Here is a 19651-nt window from a genome sequence, read left to right on the forward strand (position 1 = left end):
GTTGACTCACTGTCCCTGATGCCCTTAAGGAGTGCTGCTGTTGAAGCATCATAATGCAGAATGGCTTCAGAGCCTACCTGTGCTTTTCTGCTCATTTTTAAAGTCAAGTCCCTTGAGTGTCAGTAGATCCCTGAGTTAGCATCATTAATCCCCATCCAAATGACAGTGGTCCTCCAGACAAAGTCGCCCTCCAAGCAGACAACAGAAGAGAAGACAAGACATGCTTTACCCAGTCTCCTGAAGCAGTACCGAGTCACCAAACCCACCGTGTCATCATTCACGCTCACATTGTATCTTCTCTTGTGGGCCTTCGATGAGGCCGGCTGCTGCTCTCACATGTATTCATGAGCATATGGTTGCGTAGGTGGCTAGTCAAGGCATTAGGTCTTCATCTGAAGACAGCCTGAAGGCTTTATCTTCAGCTCAAGGACTGCCACTCTTTTCTGGCACCATGCATTCTCCGGCTGTCCCAAAGAGTCACCCTTTTAAGGGTCATGGAAACATCTCAATAAATGTATTGTTGTTGATCTTAACCGATCTTAGATTTTGACAGCTGTGCTGGCCACGACACACGTAAGAGTCAGTAACAAACAAAAAATGAGTAAAGATGCATTTCATGGTGATTATATGCAGTTTTTAAGGGATGCGCTGTGTTCTTTGTGAAGTGTAGCAATCGGCCTATGCATGAGTAAACAGGCAGCTTCAAATTCAAATATGCCCCAAAAAAATCCTGGCTTCCAGGAACATCAACAGTACACGTTTTTCAAACCCGCTGAAGACCTGCTATTTCCTTTTGTTAAGATTTATATTTCTTAAATTTTCATTAAGGATTCTGGCACATCAAGATCAGACTCGACTTTGCAAGGTTTGATTGTATGCTCATTGCATAGATCTTGATAAAGGCAGAGAGGCGGTGGAGAGATTCAAGAACCGAATGGTATATCATTCTAAAGCACATTTCACACCATAAGAGGTATTCAGGTTAATAAATATGTAAAAATCTGTTATTTCGAGTAGTTGGAGAGAAGTAAGTTTAGTGTGATGTATTTGATTCATTTGTTAAACTTATGGCGCATAAACATGGAGGGACCATTCCCTGAACTGTGCAATAGAAATGACATATTTTCCCCGGATCACAATCCTGTTACTGCCACCAGTTGTCTCCCAAAATGTGTTTTCAAGTCAGGAGCTGGGAGTCTAATTCAGGAGTGTGTAAAGTTCGCAGGGTTAAAAACAGTCAGGTTTTAGAGGGAGAAGCAAAAACTTTTAAAAGCGACTTTAAGCAGGATAATCCTGAAAGGGCAAAGGTCTTCGTGGATAGTCCTTGTAAGCAGGGAGTGCAAGTGAGGTTCATGGACAGAGTGTTCGCGGACTGCAGATAGCCACTAGGACAGGCGAAGGACAGGGACAGTGACGAGAGATGAAAGGTGGCCCACTAAGATAGGAGAGATTCACCGGATTTACTGCTCTCAATTACGATGAACCTGATCCGTCAGCAGTGCCTACTTGCAGCTCTCTGTGGCCTAGTTAGATAGTACGGTGAGCAGTGCTCATTCACTTCACCCTCAGACGCCTCCTTCTCTTAACTAAATGTGGCCATCTGTAGCCTAAGCGGCTTGTGGTTGATTTCAGAAATAACCGATGCGGGATGTAGGAGAGCCAAACAATACACCAGTGATCAAACATCAACTACCATCTCATGGTGCTGAAAAGGATCCCCCAGCCACTTCCGACAGCACTGAGCATACCGGGGCTCACCGTGATTACTGGAGCACTTAAGAAAGTGATGCTCAAACTGCAGGGAAAGCCAAGCGAAAGATCCAGGCTGTGCTTAAACTAATCTGCTCTTATGAACCCGCTTGTAAAGGACCTCACTGGCTTTCAGTGGCACAGGGAGTAAACTTCAAATCACCTTCAACTGTTTTGAAGCTCCCTGGGACCAAAGTCTATAATCCTGACAGAAGGTCACTCCACAATATACACCAATCCACAGCTGGGGGTCCAGCAAAGCAGTCTGTGGTACCTGTGTCCAACTCTATAACTCACTAAGACCAGACCTAAACCATCAGCTAAATCTAGCATCCATCAAACGAAAACAGCAGGCGACCCTCTTCAGAGAGGCTTCATCTCCGCCCTTCCAAACAGGAGGCCTAGTGTCCCGACCCTGTGGGTGAGGTTCGCCCACCTGGGGGCACATGGGTGGGTTCATCTCAGGTAGATATGTATGAGGAAGAGGGTCAAGAAGAGGAAGATGCTTCTAATCACAAGCCAACGCTATAAAACAAGGAAATAAGCCATGAATAAATATGGCATTCTCTGGTGAGAAGTTGTCTCCCTGTTATAAGGATAGGCGATGTTGGTGAACACTGGCCTTCACTCCCTAGGAATAAAGGGAAATTGGGTTTGACCTTTGTTGTTTCACAGCCTTAACTATGAGGCCACTTTGCAATGTCCCTAAAAAGATACAAAAACATGGAAACGGGCAATGTGCTGAGGGGCTTATCTCGTCGTAGAAAAGAAAAGGCAGATGCCTCGTCCTGAGTGGAACAAAAAGATAGTCTCCAGTAAGATGAAAGGAGCCTAATGATGGGAGTATGGGTAGATGTGGGACTGAGCATCACATTACCATGGTTACTAGACTCCTCAGCACATCTCTCATGACAAGATGTACCAAGGATTTTTCAGGTGCCAACGCCTGCAATTTGCAAAACCACAGGCCCCGAGATACTACTACACGTCCCAATATACTACTTCCGACTCACAAAGTGCACATTGCAACTCATACAGAATCATGAAGATAAGTGTGTGTGAAAGGGTGCCCCCGCTTCCATGAAGTCTATCATTGGTTTGCAACCACAATTGTGGTCACCAAGCACCCCCTTGTATAGCCCTGTAAGAGCCGTGGGTATGGATTCAGAAAGTGGGAGCATCTGTTTTGGACACTTTCCAATTTGAGAATGGCAGCTGCGGGCATCGAAGGGGATGGACAGTGATGGAGGGGGCTACTGCAGCCTCCCCCCCCCGTGTCATTAAAAGATGCTTTTCTTTTGAATACAGCCCCTGTCCCTACATGAAACAGGGCTGCGTAAAAAGCAACATGATTTTCTCGAAGCGATTACCATGATGGAGGTCTGTCGTCCCTTGGGGGACTCCACCCGTGCATTTACATCTATTTGCTACAATCCGCATGCTCTGTGACTGATTTGTACATCACTTGCAGCGCAAACCTCAGGTCAAGTCGCAAAGCAGTTGCATAAAACACTGACCTCTTTGGGACTTGACCTTAGATGATCACGCCCTTCATTCTGTGCTATGGTCCTCTCTCTGGTCTCTAGGGAAGGCTTCACAGACAATGCTATATTGTGCCAAATATCATCATTTTGATGTTCATTGCCTTAGTAGATGCTCCAATAAAAGTAGTTGTTGATGCACCGCTGTACTGCTCTGCCAATGTCTGATGATCACTCCCAGGTTTGTAACCTCTTTTGTTATTTTTAGGATTCCAGTCAGATTGAACTCCTAAAAGAGCTGCTGGACCTTCTACAGGATATGGTGGTGATGCTGCTGTCACTTCTGGAAGGTGAGAGGTTCTTTTTTTAAACATACGTTTATCTTCCTATGTGGCCCTGAGATTGGAGCCTGACCAAGGATCTGATGTAGAGTTTTCAGTTAATGGAAATCCTCCAACTTCTGCAGCAGGTGCAAAATACAAAGGCAAACCCACCAGCTGAATTTTCCTCATCAGACATGTAGAACCACGGGGAAATTCAACTAGGACATTTACCTCCAGATTTAGCACTTTCTCCAGAAATCAGAGGCTGTAAATTAGCCCTTAAGTTTTGATTGTGCACCTACCTCAAAAGGAGAGGTTGGGAGCAACAGTTGTGTCACTCTTAAACTCCATATCTGGTGGTTCTGATTTGCAGGGATGACAGCCAGTTTATCAGCGCGGTCACCACTCCGACCTCCCTGAAAGAACTATAAAATTGTCTGGAAATGCATTCCATGGGTGGAGCATGGGGTGTTCCCACACACAGATATCGGCACCTACAGGTATCGGCACATTCCCAGGTTTACTTACCCAAGTAATCCTGGGAATGTGTCAAAATGCTACACCTTCCAAGGTGAGGTGCAGCCAGGGAAATGTGTTTATTTCTCCTCGTTTTGTCCTCTTGCCTCCTAAGGATTGTTTTTGTGAAGGAAGGTGTCCCTTTGTGCACAAAAATATTCCTGCCAGTAGCACAGGCACCCTTGTACCGTAGTGCAAGGGTGCCGGCACTGGCGCTAGTCTACCGTGTGTGTGCCAGCGTTGGGAGAGCAGAAATGTGCTATTTCATGGTAGATATGGCGCGTTCCTACCCTCTCCCTGCCATTCAACGCAGCACAGCAAGGTGTCTTGCTGTGTTGCATGAGTTATTTGTAAATCCAGGCCTTGGTCTCTTGCTTTTTCTCATGAAAGGGGTCCTCTGAGTGTGCATGTGTGTACACACGAAAAATGTATACTTTGAGAGTAAACACGCTATTATGCAGTTGGTAATTGGTTGCAAAGTATATTTTAAACAGTTTAGTATGAATCTCTTTCAAAAGAAATTGTGCTTCTGAATATTGGAGAAAATGCAAATAGATTCCTGCTTTCTTGCACTAAACTCCAGTAATGCAATAAATGCACTTACCTCAATATCTATTTATCAGCTAATGGCTGATTTCTCATAGAAAAATCAGATCAGAAGAAAGACCTAAGAAACTAGTTATCATTTTCATAAGCGCCATTTTGTAATGCTGCTCACTGCTCGCCTTTCATACTTTCTGCTGGCTCCAAGACTGATGCTATGTTTTTTTATTGTAGACTGTGTTTATAGAATCATTCCACACCTTTCAGCTATACTAAGTATATTATTGTTCACAATTCTTACTATGTCGTGCATCCCCAGATGTATCATCAAACTGAATACTCTTTGGACTTCACAAGAGAGACTGTGACATTGTATTTTAGTTGACTGTCTTGGTGTGCTAAAAATACTAAGTATTTAATGTCTTCGATGTTCTCATGCAGGTAATGTTGTTAATGGGACCATTGGGAAGCAGATGGTAGACACCTTGGTGGAATCCTCCAGCAACGTAGAAATGATACTCAAGTTCTTCGACATGTTCCTTAAGCTTAAGGACTTGACAAGCTCTGACACCTTCCGGGAATATGATCCTGACAGCAAGGGGATCATCTCGAAGAAAGAGTTCCAGAAAGCCATGGAAGGACAAAAGCAGTATGCACAGTCAGAGATAGAGTTTTTGCTCTCCTGTGCAGAGGCTGATGAAAATGATATGTTCAACTACGTAGAGTTTGTGGACAGATTCCATGAGCCTGCCAAAGACATTGGCTTCAATGTGGCAGTTTTGCTCACCAACCTGTCGGAGCACATGCCCAATGATTCACGCCTCCAGTCATTACTGGGTCCAGCTGAAAGTGTGCTTAATTATTTTGAGCCGTATTTAGGTCGCATTGAGATAATGGGTGGTGCCAAAAGGATAGAGCGTGTGTACTTTGAGATTAGCGAATCCAGTCGGACTCAGTGGGAGAAGCCGCAAGTAAAAGAATCCAAGCGTCAGTTCATCTTCGATGTGGTCAATGAAGGTGGGGAGCAGGAAAAGATGGAGCTTTTTGTCAACTTCTGTGAGGACACCATCTTTGAAATGCAACTGGCCTCGCAAATCTCTGAATCTGATTCATTAGAGAGGGCTGAGGAAGAGGAAGAAGACGAAACTCACCATGTGATAGAAGTGGGAGAAGAAGATGAGGAAGAGTCTTTGGAATCTGCATCTGCATTTGTTGTTGCGTGTAGTGCCCTAAAGAAAACAACAGCAGACTTTATCTCCACCCTGACTTTGAAGAATGCCAAGAAGCAATTCCGGAAGGTTAAGAAAATGACCATGAAGGAACTGGTGAAGGTGTTGCTCTCGTTTGTCTGGATGCTCTTTGTAGGCTTGTTCCAGTTCTTCTTCACCATAGTATGGGGGATCTTCCAGGTTCTCTGGAGCACAGTGTTCGGGGGTGGCTTGGTCGAAGGAGCCAAGAACATTAAAGTGTCTTCAATTTTAGGCGACATGCCTGACCCTACACAGTTTGGAATCCATGACGACATTCTTGAGGCAGAAAAAACTGAGATGGCAGAGAACTCAAATTCAATCGATCATGATCAGTTTGCCAAAGGTGACAAGACTGACGGAGATATGTCTGACATTTTCCAAGTCCAAATAAAGAAAGAAGGTTCTAAGCATCATGATGTAGGGCTTGGTGACTTCACGGAAACTATCGGCAGTGAGAAACCCCACAACCTTGTGAGCGCTGTGCGGAACAAACGGAAAGAACAGGTGAGTCAACTGTGATCACATTTGTAATGTAGTCAAAATGCAAAACATGTTCTGCTCATTGGGATGCAAAGACTCATGGCGCAGTGCTTGGTTCGAGCATCTTTCCGGCTCTGACTTCAGGGTTTTTGTGCTTCTTTATGGATTCCACAATCATCACTGAGATATATCTCATGCAGAAGAGCTTCAGGGTCATGGTGCCAATAAAAGACCAAGTCAGACATGATCATTAAATATGTCCTTGCTTATGTCAACAGGGGGAGCTTGTCCCTAAGTTCAAATAGAAGGACCACACACGGGGTGGTTAGTTGTTATCCACTTTAGTAACAGTTACTTTATGCAGTTCTTAATCACCAACCCGCTTTGTTACCTTAAAATGAGGGAATAATACTTTATAAAACATTTCCACTTAGCAGTCCTAGAATCCGTATGAGGTCTACAAGAAATCATTGGCTTATAGTCTTCGATAAATACTGGTAAATGTAGTGCCACATACTCTCGGTGTCAGACTACTTTCCTGCTTATATTAACTTTGTTTGGCTATCATTAATGCCGCTGCTTGGGTTTCTAAGCTATAGAATTAAGGTTTTGGACCAAGCTGTGGTTTTCAAAACTAATCGACACAGGCCCTTAGATTTCATATTCAGCTCCATCCCCTATACATGTGTCTCATGCATATCCCTTTTCCTTGAGGATCTTAGTAGATTTGTGTCCCTCGAGGAACTGCAAGTCGAAGCCCACTCGTTGCCCAGTCGAGTTGCATCATTATGTGCACAGGCCAACAAGGTGATGGGGGTGTCATCTGCCTTCCTGCTCATAGAGAGCCTGTGAACGTTACAGCATGCTGGGACACCGAGACAATCATGTGATGGCAATTCCAATGTTGGAACCATCAGGAAGTATTGTTTTACAGCCTGCGGGCCAGAGTGGCAGCACAGCTCTGTAAGCTTGGTAAAACCTCCCAGTATTGGCTATTACCTTCTAGTAATTGAGTGACATCACAGACAGGGTTGGTCTATTTCACTCATTATTCACGGTCTGTCTTTCAGATTCCACCAGGTCATGTGTTTAGAATGAGTGCGTATCACATCCCCCCTCACAGAAAGACACTTAACTTGCAGTTTTATCTGTACGTTTAATCTCAATTCTTCCTTCCTTTGATACATTTCTTTCATACTGCTTTTCAGATCTACTTTCATGTTCTTCCTAAGCGTGCTTTATTTATTACACCCGCCCTTCTATCCTCACCTTATATCATTCCATTACACTTTAATTCGATTTTGTATCCCTTCTTTCATGTTCTTTCTTCTTCCTTCGACCCTACCTCTTGTTGCTTGTTTTTCAGTTGTTTGTCTTCTCTGCTTCCTGCCTTTATTTCTCGTCTCTTCTATTTCATAATTTCCATCAGTCCTCAGTCCATACTGAGTAAGCATTCTGTCCATTAAGCCTGCCATTCTTCAATATTTTGTCTGCCTTCCTTCACAATTACAATCCTTTCTTCAACCCTTTTCTCTTACCAGCCTTTGTTTCTTCCTTCGTGTCTTTCATCCTTCCACCAACTCTCAAGACTGTCTTCCTTTTCCACATTTCCGTTTTACTTACTCATTTCTTCCTTCATTTGCTTACCTCTTTGCATACCACTTTTGTTCCTTCTTGGTCATCATTTCCACCTTTCTTCATATTCGTTTGCCTTTCATAGTTCTTGTGTTTCTTCATGGTTTTGTTTTTCTTTTCCTTCCCTGACTATCTTTCTTCTGTCCCTCCAGGCTTCCCTTCAACCTTACCTCTCATTCATAGTTTTTTGTTTTATCCCTCCTCCATTCGTCATTCCTTCCGTCCCTCCTTTTTTCCATCTTTTATGATAGCCTTCCTTGCTTCCTGTCTTTTTGTTTCTGTCTGCCTCCAATCTTTTGTGTTCGTTTTTCTTCTTTCCTTTTGATCTTATGTTCTTCCTCTGCGCTAGATTCCATTTATATGTTTGATCATTCCTGTTGGTCTTCGTTCTTTCTTTTTTTTTTTTTTTTTTTTACTTCTGTTTATTGGATTTTGTATATGTTTTAAACGGTCGTGAATTACAGCTTTGTTTCATAGATCAACAGAACATCCAAATATCAGTAAGAGACAGAAAAACACCTGTAATAATACGATCAACCTTGGTCTGATCAGGTGCAACAGTGGAAATACACAACAGCTGTGTACAGGAGGAATTCCATTGCTTTTACGAAGGGGTGGGGGGGTCACTAAACAGTACAGTCCTAGGGAAGTATTGCAACCAAACAGATAGTCCATTATGTGACAACGGGTAGAAAGCATACATGCACAAGTGGATGGTCCAACTAGGCCCGTGCTGCCAATGAATAATATAGGCAAATAATAAAAAACAATCACCAAGTGGGGAGCGGGTGGGTTGCAAATTGGGGACCCGCCCCCGAGGCAACTCCTCCAAAGTGTTACAACTGACGACCTCACAAGTCAAGGTCTCACTTCCGGACCTGGACAAAAGGCGGAGGGGTCAGCACTCCCCTCTCTGCCACACTGGCACAGGGAACCACGAGAAGGGCCACCAGGGTCCCTCCGATTCAGCATCCATCTGTCTCCTCCATGCAGCCCCGCGGTGTGTCAGGTGAACTGTTGCTAATCCCTGGGTCATCTCCTGGGTTATGTTCTGGGTGCTCCCAGGCCACCAGTACTTCGGTCCATAAGTTTGCTATGGGGTGTCATCTCACCCCCTTGAGCCTCCTCCCTAACCAAGGCTTGCTCTTCCACCCTTGCCCACTGGGTCACATCAGACCTCCAAGTTCCAATACCCGGTCCAAACATGGACTTCCAGGAGATGGCTCTGCACCTCTTTACAAACACTAGGGCCAGATCTATAAACCTTGTGCCCAGCGTGTGTGCCGCTGGTCTCGGAAAGAGTCCCAAAATACAGGTCTCTGATGAGCAGGAAAGTGCGCTCCAAGCTTGGAGTTCAGGGTGGCAAGCACTACATTCCAGAAAGAATGCAGTTGGGGGCAATGCTAAACCATATTAATATAATCAGCATGCAAATGTCCGCATCTCGGACAGAGATGACGCTCGCTCCCATTGATTACCTGGATTTTGTGTGATGTCAAATATGCCCTATGGACTTAATTAAATTGAATGTATTTAAATCTGGGAACCTCCGCGTTCGCGCCGCGGTCACGCAGATCCAGGCAGGCCCAGCAGCGGCCCGGAAGGGTCAGGATGTTGTCTCCGCTGTTCCACCCCCCATGGGCTCGATCTTCCTAGGATCTGGCGGGGTGTCGTTGCATCACTCCATGCCAGGCGGCTCTCACTGCAACGTCTCTCCTCCAGTTCCGCTGCCCCAGTCCTCCGCCGATTTCCCCCCCTCTGGCAGGGCCCCCGCCCAGAAAATTGGCATGGTGCCACGGACCGGTCTCGCCTCGGCCATTCACTCATCTCCTCTCGCTACCGCGGGCCGGTTCCCCGTCCAGGTGTCCGCATCAGGCGAGCGCACCTTAGGCCACGTTCGTCCACGCCCGTTTCGGGGACACTCCTCAGGGGTGGATGGCAAGCCTAAACCACCGGCCCTGGGGCGAGCAGGGTGAGGCTCACTGACAGGCAGATGCTGCCAGGGTTCAGGATTTTGGCCAGGTGAGGCACAGAGCTTGCTTGGGAAGCGTCCGAGGCGCCGCCATCTTGGTCACCTTCATTCTTTCTTACATGGCATTCTTCGTCTTTATTCTCTTTCGGTTTTTCTAAGATGTCTTTTCTCTGTCATTACTGTTCTTAGATTTTTAATGAAGTTTATAAATGCCAAAATAGTTTTTAAAAAAATTTTCCTCTGGGGTCTGTAGTTCCCCCATTGTCCATCTTGTCAATGGATGAACTTTGTATATCCTTGCCCGCTCATACCCATCCTTTCAAGATATGAGATGTCCCTTCTTGGTGAGAGGAGGGGCCGGAGTGCTTCACAACAGTGGCAGAGAAACCCACAATTACACGTGACCGTTTCTCCAAACAAGGTATCTGTCATCCGCACCTGCCCGTGCGGATTCCCATTTATTTCTTCTCCTTCTAAGATGAATCCGATCTTCAGTGCTTGCTTTTGTGCTTCAGCCTCACATGCCCCGTTTTTCATTCAAATACCCATTCTGAATTTTGATTTTAGTGCCGAAGGACTAGTTTCTTGTATTCCGTGTTGCGGAATCTGGGACCCTTCACTACATCTACAAGTATTTCATTTCTTCTATTAAGACATGGATGCATAACCTCTCTACTGGACTTTGTGAGGAACACTCTCCCTCCATGACCTTTGCGCGCAAAAGGGCTTGCAGAGGAAACAAGCTGAATGGCATGGCATCAGCTTTACTAGAGATCTCTCTGAGAAGAGTCTAACTGAGAGATTGCAAACAAATTGGCCCAGATTTACAAAAGTGACACAACCCGGCACAAAGAGCCGTGGCAAGGTTCTCCATCCAAGCCAAACCAGGATTTGAGTTGGAAAGTTCCCCAATGGGGGCAAAGTTGTGCTGTGCGCTCCTTTGTGCCTCATTGCATCAGGGGGATATTCCAAGGGTAGTGCATGGGCATTTGCATACAACACCCGCAGGTTTTGAGGCAAATCCCTGTCTACTAACAATTGATTGCAGACAAGGCTTTGTGCCAAAACCTTACACCTCCACGAGGCAGCCGTAAGCAGGAGAAATGTTTTAATTACTCCTTATTTTTCCAGCTTTGCATGTGTGCTGCGTTGTACAGCACACATACAAAGTGGGGAAAGCCTGAAAAGGATAGTTTTTATTCTGGAAGGTCACCTCCAAGTCCAAAACCTATGCCTTAGAGAATACATATGTTCTTGCACTATGGTGCAAAGATGGGTGCACTGGCTCACGACAGCCAAAAGTTTGCCAGCAGCGGGGATAGAAAACATGTGCCATATCTTGGAAGATATGGCACCTTTGCGTCTCTCTCCCCTTGACACTAGCAGTATAGCAGCTTTGGTTGTGATGCTACCTTGCATCATATATTAGTAACTCTGGGCCATGGTGTGTCGACCACTACCCCTTCCATGGAACTTAGTAAAGTTTAATTCATAGTCTGCTCAAAATGTGTATAGCTATTTATATAAAACTCACATGTGCACAATCTTCAAATTGGCTGGTGTAGGTGACCCCACCACTTTTATCTGTGTCCCCTTGTACATCCCACCCCTACAAATACTTTCTAGAGATGCCATGGAGTCCCAGCAGTGTTCCATGGCCTTTCGTGGGGCTTATCACATATGATTGAGCTGCAAATGTCCAATCAACTACCCTCAAACCCTCACTGGAATTGCATTTCAGCAGAGCCATTCAGATACATTCAGAGACCTGGCTGTTTGAGCAGTAGCAACCCCCAAGTCCCCACTCACCCCCAGCGCCTTGAGACCCTCACGGGTGAGTAGTGCGTTTTACAAATTATTGATTGATTGATACACACTCCAAAACATGCACAGTCAAAAATGGATATTGTTATACTCAACGATATGCCATATTTAATTAACACGAATCGAGATCCTCCCCACCACTTGCTGTTGCATTATGCATGCTTTCTCCCATTGCAGGTCAGCAGAGTCTGGATCTTTTCATGACACTCACAACCGCATGCAGAGCTCCAAGCTCCTAAGAGAACATTTCAGCCAAGGAAAAAACAGTGACAGATTCTGCTCCTGCTGGGTCCATGAATTCAAATCCCAAGAGCATCCACGGGGACAAAGCCCAAGTGTAGTTCATTTGCGTCATGGAATAGGGAGGGTCTTTCCCCTCTTCAGAATTTGCAAAAAAGCCCTGCCAGCACTGCCATGGATAGTACCAACACCACTTCTGACCATCACACACCTACAAGTATGACAATTCAGACTATTCCATGGCCCATAAGCTTAAAGAATGGATTATGTGGCAGAATTAGTCTTTTTTTAATGTATATTGAATTAATAAACAACTGCTGTTGTGCTCATCACAGCGCCACCATGTGGCAGTCTGTCATATGTGCGGTCTTGACAATTGAGTGCCAACACCAGAAACCGCTGGCTCAAATTAAGCACTGCTTGGAGTACATGTGTTGCTGTAACTCTTCGAGTATGTCACGTTACTTCTAGTGCCTCTGACCATGAAAGCAGGACTCTCTGGTGTCTGGGACAACTTGCATTATGCCCTGCAAATGGGAAAGTGCAGGGGACCCGCCTCCTGAAGAGTTCTGCACGTATGCTGGTAAGGCCAAGATAGTATCAATTGCTTTTCAGGTCATATGATGTGCAAGGCTGACACACAGTTAAAATCCCACATCTTCTGCCTGTCCTGATGACAGCTCCGGACCCCAGGGTATCTTTTGGTCATGTTTTTTCAGGGCTTGCGGCAGAATGGAAGGAAGTGAAAAAGCCCTGAGGACACTGGGTGAGCACACTTCACTGTCCCTGTGTCTCCCTTGTTCATAATAACTAAAGTCACTCCCTTTTTCCTACCCATCCGTGTCCCGCATCTATGGACCCGTTCGCTCCATCCATCCATCCAGTGGGAGAAGGATGAAGGAGTTAGTCGGTGGATAGGTTCTTGGGTCAGATCCAAACAAGCACCCACCCTTCCCAAAGCACTTACCGTGACAGACACGGACATCCTTCGCATATAGTAGGGGAACTACTTGTCGCTACAGTAAATAACATGTACTGATTGGAAGAGGGGCTTGGCTATCACTTGAGCAGCAGGTGCATTGACACTAGTGCCCACTGGTGCATTGGCCACAGCAGACCCGTTGTAGATGCCCTTTACCGCCCTGCTGTGAACCTGGTGGGCCCATTTTCCTTGCTTGGGTGTGAGTCCATGATGCCCATCAGGCGCGCAACACCCATTGGGCTCACCGGGCTTCAGCCCCCCCGTCTTCTTCAGCCCGGGCTAATTTGATACGCACTGAAATACCTGCGCATCCGAGCCGAGAATGTCATTTTTATGATGCTTTCTGAGAGGCCCAGCAGCCCGAGCCAGCCAGCCTCTGAACAGTTTCAGTGAACCCCCTGCCCCCACCTCTTGTTTTCCTTTACTGGAGTGGCGCTGAGGTGATATCCTTGCCTGAAGGCAGGGATTTCACCTAAGCACTTGATGTGTTCAGCATGGGGTGGGAGTGAGAAGATGCACACAGCAGGGGGAAAGGGACGGCCAGTGCAGGTGACGCTTTTCCTTTGTAAAGGAATTTCTGCTGGCGTCATAACCCAGGGTGTGCTTTCTGTGCACTTGTATGGATGTGTATTCCATACAAGTGCACATACAGCAAACCCTGGGCTATGACGCCAGCAGGAATTATTTTACAAAGGAAAAGCGCACCTGCACTGGACATCCCTTTCCCCCTGCTGTCTGTGCACTTGTAGGGAATTCAGATCCAGGGCGCTGCTCACCAGATAAATGGTGAACAGGGCCATTTCTCTTTTTGCATCCGAGGGCACCAACGACGCAGAAGCAGAGGAGGCCCTGGCAAGGAGAAACCAGGAAACATTTGACCCACACCTGTCCACACTGTGAGATTTTCGGGAGGGGCTGGATGCCAGGACGCAGTCCTGCTGATCAGCCCAACTTAACTGAATAGTATCAGAAGAGCAGGCAGCCGTTTTTTATGTAAGTTTCAGTAACTTTAATGCATTCTTCAGCACAGCATTACCTACTGCCTGCATATCTAGGTTACTCTAAGTGAATGTTGTTTTTGACTTACATACATGGAAACGTCAAAGAGGAGAGTTCCCTCCGAATATGCAAATGTAGTGTAAGTTTGTAGTGTTCATTTTTTGGGGTGCTAGTGGGTAGCTATGGGTGTTGATGTGCCGGGGAAATTTTAGGGTTTAGGGTGGTTAAGGGTTTTTGGGTGCTATGGAGTTCATTTTAGGGTTCAGGGTGGGTATGGGTTTTAGGATGTGAGGGGGGGGAGTTTAGGGTTCAGGGTGGGTGTGGGTTTTCGGGTGTCATGGGGGCAATTTTAGGGTTCAGGGTGGGTATGGGTTTTGGGGTGCCAGGGGGTAATTTTAGGGTTTAGGGTGGTAAAGGGTTTTGGGGTGCCATGGGGTTCATTTTAGGGTTCAGTGCGGGTATGGGTTGTAGGGTGTGAGGGGGGAACATTTTAGGTTTCAGGGTGGGTGTGGGTTTTCGGGTGTCAGGGGGCAATTTTAGGGTTCAGTATGGGTTTTGGGGTGCCAGGGGAGAATTTAATGTTCAGCATGGGTATGGGTTTTGGGGTGCCAGGGGTAATTTTAAGGCTCAGGGTGGGTATGGGTTTTGGGGGGCAAGGGTGTAATTTTAAGGATCAGCGCGGGTATGAGTTTTGGGGCTCCAGGGGGGTGATTTTAGGGTTCAGAGTGGTAATGGGTTTTGGGGTGCCAGGGGGTAATTTTAGGGTTCAGGGTGGGTATGGGTTGTGAGGTGCTAGGGGTGTAATTTTGGGGTTCAGGGTGGTAATGGATTTGAGTGGGCAAGGTTGTAATTTTAGAGATCAGTGCGGGTATTGGTTTTGGGGTGCCAGAGGTAATTTTAGGGTTCAGGGTGGGTATGGGTTTTGGGGGGTAAGAGTGTAATTTTAGGGATCAGCGCGGGAATGGGGTTTGGGGTTCTAGGGGGATGATTTCAGGGTTCAGGGTGGTAATGGGTTTTGGGGTGCGAGGGGGTAATTTTAGGGTTGCATGTTTTCTCCGCTTGACCTGAGCATTAATCGATCCTGATTATCTGCCATTTTAGCCCCGCCCTGTTGATTAACATTAGCCACGCCCCTTCATTTGCCATGTTAGCCCCCCCAAAATTAAGACCTAGTTGCGCCCCTGATGCCCATGCTGAGGAGGCTTCCTGACCAACAGGCGCTGAGCACAGTGTCTGAACTACAGGATGGGGCTAATGGGGGTCTCTTTTCAGCCCTTACAGGAAGCTGATGTTCACAACACAGCGAGTGACCTGTGCATTTACCGTGAATCCTTGGGGCTGGAGCGTGCACCAAAGGGCGTGCTTTATGCACGTGCAGGTATGTAAGCGGAGTAGAACCCCCAGGCCGTGGACGTGCCTGCCCGTGGACTCGGCTCACCCACCAGCCTCGTTTGTGTGCACCACACGGTGATCACGTCCCTTGTGTTGCGTTTCACCTTTAGCGAACTATGCAGCCTCACGCACCTTTCCTGCTGGTGCACGTATGCTGGGAAAGAAAAGCGAGTAGTCAATCCATGCCTAACTTCAGTCTGTGCGCCTCACTTTCACTAGGGTGACCAACTGGCATTGGTGCAAATTCAGGACGGTGAGTGTAAAAATTCAGGACAAAGGGTCGAAATTCAGGACACAAATTCAGGACAGGAGGCCAAAATTCAGGACAAAACTTCAGGACAATTGAATACGTTTTACAGACACATCAGAGGTCACGCAATAGTATAGAAGTAAGCCCAGCCATATCCAAACATATTCAACAATTTGCAAACCTATCCATCATGTATCCATCATCTATCATTTCACTCATCCATCCCGTCATCCATCCTTTCACTCATCCATCCTTTATCCATCAATCCACCCTTTCACCCTATCCATCTGTACAGTCATCCATCCACTCTTCTACCCATCCATTCATTCACTCATCCATCCAGCCATTTACCCTTTCACCCATCCAGCCATCCTTTCACTTACTCATCCACCCACCCAATTACTCATCCTTCCACCCTTCCACTCTATCAGTCATCCATCCATCCTCCCTTTCTCTCTCCATCGACCCTTTCACTTAGCAACCCTTCCTTCCATCCATCCACCCACCCATCCATCTACTAATCCACTCATGAATCCATCCATTGACCCTATCACTCATCCATCCTTTCTCTCATCCATGTATCCTTTCACTCCTTCACTCATCTATTCATCCTTTTGTCCATCTACCCTCCCTTTCACTCACTCTTCCATCCTTACATCCACCTTTTCACTCATTCGTCCATCCATTCACCCTTGCATTTATCAATTCATCAATCCATCCATCATTTCACTTATCCATCCACCCACTCACTCACTCATCATCCAACTTTTCACTGATCTATCCTTTCACTCATCCAGCCACCCTTTAACCCATCCAGCTACCCTTCCACCCATACATCCAGCCATTTACCTTTTCTCTCTTTCATCCTTCCACTCACTCATCAATCCATCCATCCTCTCTCATTAGCCATCTATTCAATCTTTCATTCATCCATTCACCCTTTCACTAATTCATCTAGCCATCCACTCATCCCTTCAATTACTTACTCGCCCACCTTTTCATATTAATTTTGAGCAGACCCTTTTTGACAAGAGGCCCATCAAGAACATCACCCTCGCTGCATGAGCCATTCCAGGACTGGGACAGAAGCCACCCAGGGCAGAGACAGGATCCAACACACGGGGGGGGGACACAGGAGCCATCACAGGCCGGGGGGGGGGGACACAGGAGCCATCACTAGGGGGGGGGGACCGGAGCCATCACAGGCGGGGGGGACAGGAGCCATCACAGGAGGGGGAATAGGATCCACCAGGGTGGGCACAGGGGTGGGCATGCAGTATTCTAGTATAATCTTGGTCTCTTCCAGGGTGGGGTAGGGCTCCTCACCCCCTCCTGGACAAGACAACGAGAAGACAGGCTCTTTCCAAAATGTTAGTTTTGCCATCCCCCACTGTGATGTACAGTACTGAAAGGAGATGCTCCAAGAGAACTGATTTAACTGACTGTCCTCCATACTTTGTTAATCAGTATGCGTGCGATTGTGCCATTTCTTAATTTTATTACATTAAGACGGCATGTTAGAAGAACCGTGGTTTGCTTATAATTTAGTGACAGTAATTACGCTCTGTGAAGAGAACCACGTGCAATCAGGGCCGGTTCTATGATGTTTGGGGCCCTGGGCAGAAATGGAATGTGTGAAGCCCTACTAAATCGCAGAGACATGGCGCATTCAGGTCTGTTTGCATCTGAATAGACGCCCCTGCTCCTGAAGCTGCCGCCCCCCCCCCCCTCTGTCACCTTCAAGCACCTCTTGACAGCTCATCAAGGGCTGGAGGTGTGAGGGTTGCCATCCCGCTGTCTCTCCAATGCTGCGGGGTATCTGAGCTTTGCATCAGAGTCAAGAAGGGAGGAGGGTGGAAGCTGTGCCGGCTTTAGGTTAGTGCGACCGGTGCACGGGGTTAAAATGACGGACAAATGGCGTCCGTTAAAGAATCCTTCACGGACAACGGACAGACGGCTGAAATTACAGACTGTCCGTGAAATTTACGGACGGTTGGTCACCCTAACTGGTCCTTTCACTGGAAGGACCCGCCCCCTCCCTTCCCCCCTTTCCAGGCTCTACCGAAGCTTTCTTCGGCCAGGTAGGTGACCTCTTCCCCCTGCACAGCACCACGGAGGAAGGTAAAGGCGGTCGATGAGCACTGCTCGTGGCTATCTTTAATGTCTGCTTCTGCAACGTCATCAACAGACAGCTTAAGGGTTCTCTGACCCTACGGTAATGATGCGGGCGCTGCCACATCATTATTTCCTCCCCTCGTCAATATTTCAAATAATTAGCGGGATTGTGCCACTTTCTCGTTTCCAGAGTTCATGCCCCCAGCGAACCCTAATCTCTGCTCAAAACTCTACCGCGGTGGATAAATCGCTGGCATCTGTGCGGCACATTCGTGTTTAGTGCGCATGCGCAGATCCCTCCTGCGGCTGCTCTGTCGGCTTTCTAAGGCCTCGAAACTGATCCTGCCTAGTCTGATTTTTATTTAGCAACGTCGGCTGTATGACGGATGCGGCATTAATCAAGCCGGTAAAGAGGGTAAATGTGCACACATGCCCCATGCTTATCTAGAGTGTTTTGTAAGTTAGCAAAAATCATTTTCTCAAGGCTGGCCACGGGATACCATCATTCAATCCAGTCTGATACATCTAGAGACGATAAATCTATCACTGTTCTTTTTCAAAGAGAGTTGTCTCTGTATGGCAATGGGGCTTCTGCATGTCGTATTGACATGAAGTACATGTGATGTATTTCAGTTAGTGTGTGTTCCCAGTATCCAATGTTTTTCCACCCAAAATAAATCAAATTTGTTGGTATGGTCACTCAACAGACCCTACATAAACCACAAGGAAAATGTCCCACTACTGGTTTGAAGCCCCAAAGCTATGGTACTGTTGGGGATTTTCTTAGGGGAGCGATAGTTCGGGTGTACTAGTTTGGCTCTCAAATTCTGGTCTCTTTTATGCTCAAATCTCAGTTATCCAAAATTCTGTGACTCTGTATTGTTTATGTGCCAGTTCTTGTCAATAATTCTCTTGGTTTGGTAAGATGCTATGTGATATGCAGTGACACAGGTTAAGATGTTACTGTCATTGGTTTTTGGTGGTGGATCCAGGAGTTTCTCTCTATTCTGGTTCCTGGCTCGCTTCCAGCTCTTAGAGCTTATCAAATCCGTATAGTCTCTGTACTTGAGTTTGCTGGGAAGTTCCTCTGATTGTTGTTTGAATTTTACTTTGCTACAGTTCCTCTGAATCTGTAAAAATTGTCCACATGGAAAGTTCTCATGTAAGCATTGCTCTTGAGGCCCCCTTGATCAGAGATGATGTTAATGTCCACTAAGGGTATGTATGTTGGTCACATTTGTTTAGCCAATTGGGAAATGCTCAGACAGAAGTCTCATCCCCATTCCAGATGATCATGACATCATCAGCATAGCGTTTCCGTAGTACTATCTGGTGTCCCTGTGGGTTTCGATCTGTGAGGACAAACTTCTCTTCTAAATGATGTACATAGAGTCCTGCCACACTGGAGGCAAAAGTTCTGCCCATCGATGTTCTGTGGATCCGATGGTATAATGTACCCTGGATCTCCAAACAATTCTCTGTTGGATACCTTGGTTTGTGTCATCCCATTGTACCTCCTTCTTTTTACTTCCTCTGGGTTGGCTCTCTCCTCTCCCTAAAAGAAAGGTGGTATAAATAACTGAGGAAACCTCTGTGGTTGGTTGGGCAAGAATGGATGAGCCCATGTACCAAAGTGTGGCAATGGATGTTGAAAAATGAGGATAGACCTTCTCATGGGAGAACCGCTTGATGCCCTTACTCAATATCAAAATTTTTGATTGAGTGAGAAAGTCCTTCATTACCATGATCTCTTAGTTGATGTTTTGATATATTTTTTAAATATAAAGATCTGTACCACAGACTTCAGTTTAGTTTCACGAATCTGTAGCTTGATAGTTAGGGCATCCAACAGTCTCATAGCTGTTTTTATGGTGAGGACAAGCCAGTCTCGATTGTAGCA

General features: G+C 46.4%; 1 protein-coding gene across 1 annotated transcript in view; it reads left to right on the forward strand.

The window, feature by feature from the left end:
- Nucleotides 1-19651, forward strand: part of RYR3 (ryanodine receptor 3) — a 1933484-nt gene that overhangs the window by 1693703 nt on the left and 220130 nt on the right. Inside the window, exons 87-88 of the mRNA XM_078661960.1 lie at nucleotides 3499-3580; nucleotides 5054-6366. Of these exons, the coding sequence (XP_078518086.1) occupies nucleotides 3499-3580; nucleotides 5054-6366 (1395 nt within the window). The remainder of the gene's footprint in view (nucleotides 1-3498; nucleotides 3581-5053; nucleotides 6367-19651) is intronic.

This window comes from Lissotriton helveticus, chromosome 9 (genome assembly GCF_964261635.1).
Source record: "Lissotriton helveticus chromosome 9, aLisHel1.1, whole genome shotgun sequence".
NCBI classification, from domain to species: Eukaryota; Metazoa; Chordata; class Amphibia; order Caudata; family Salamandridae; genus Lissotriton; species Lissotriton helveticus.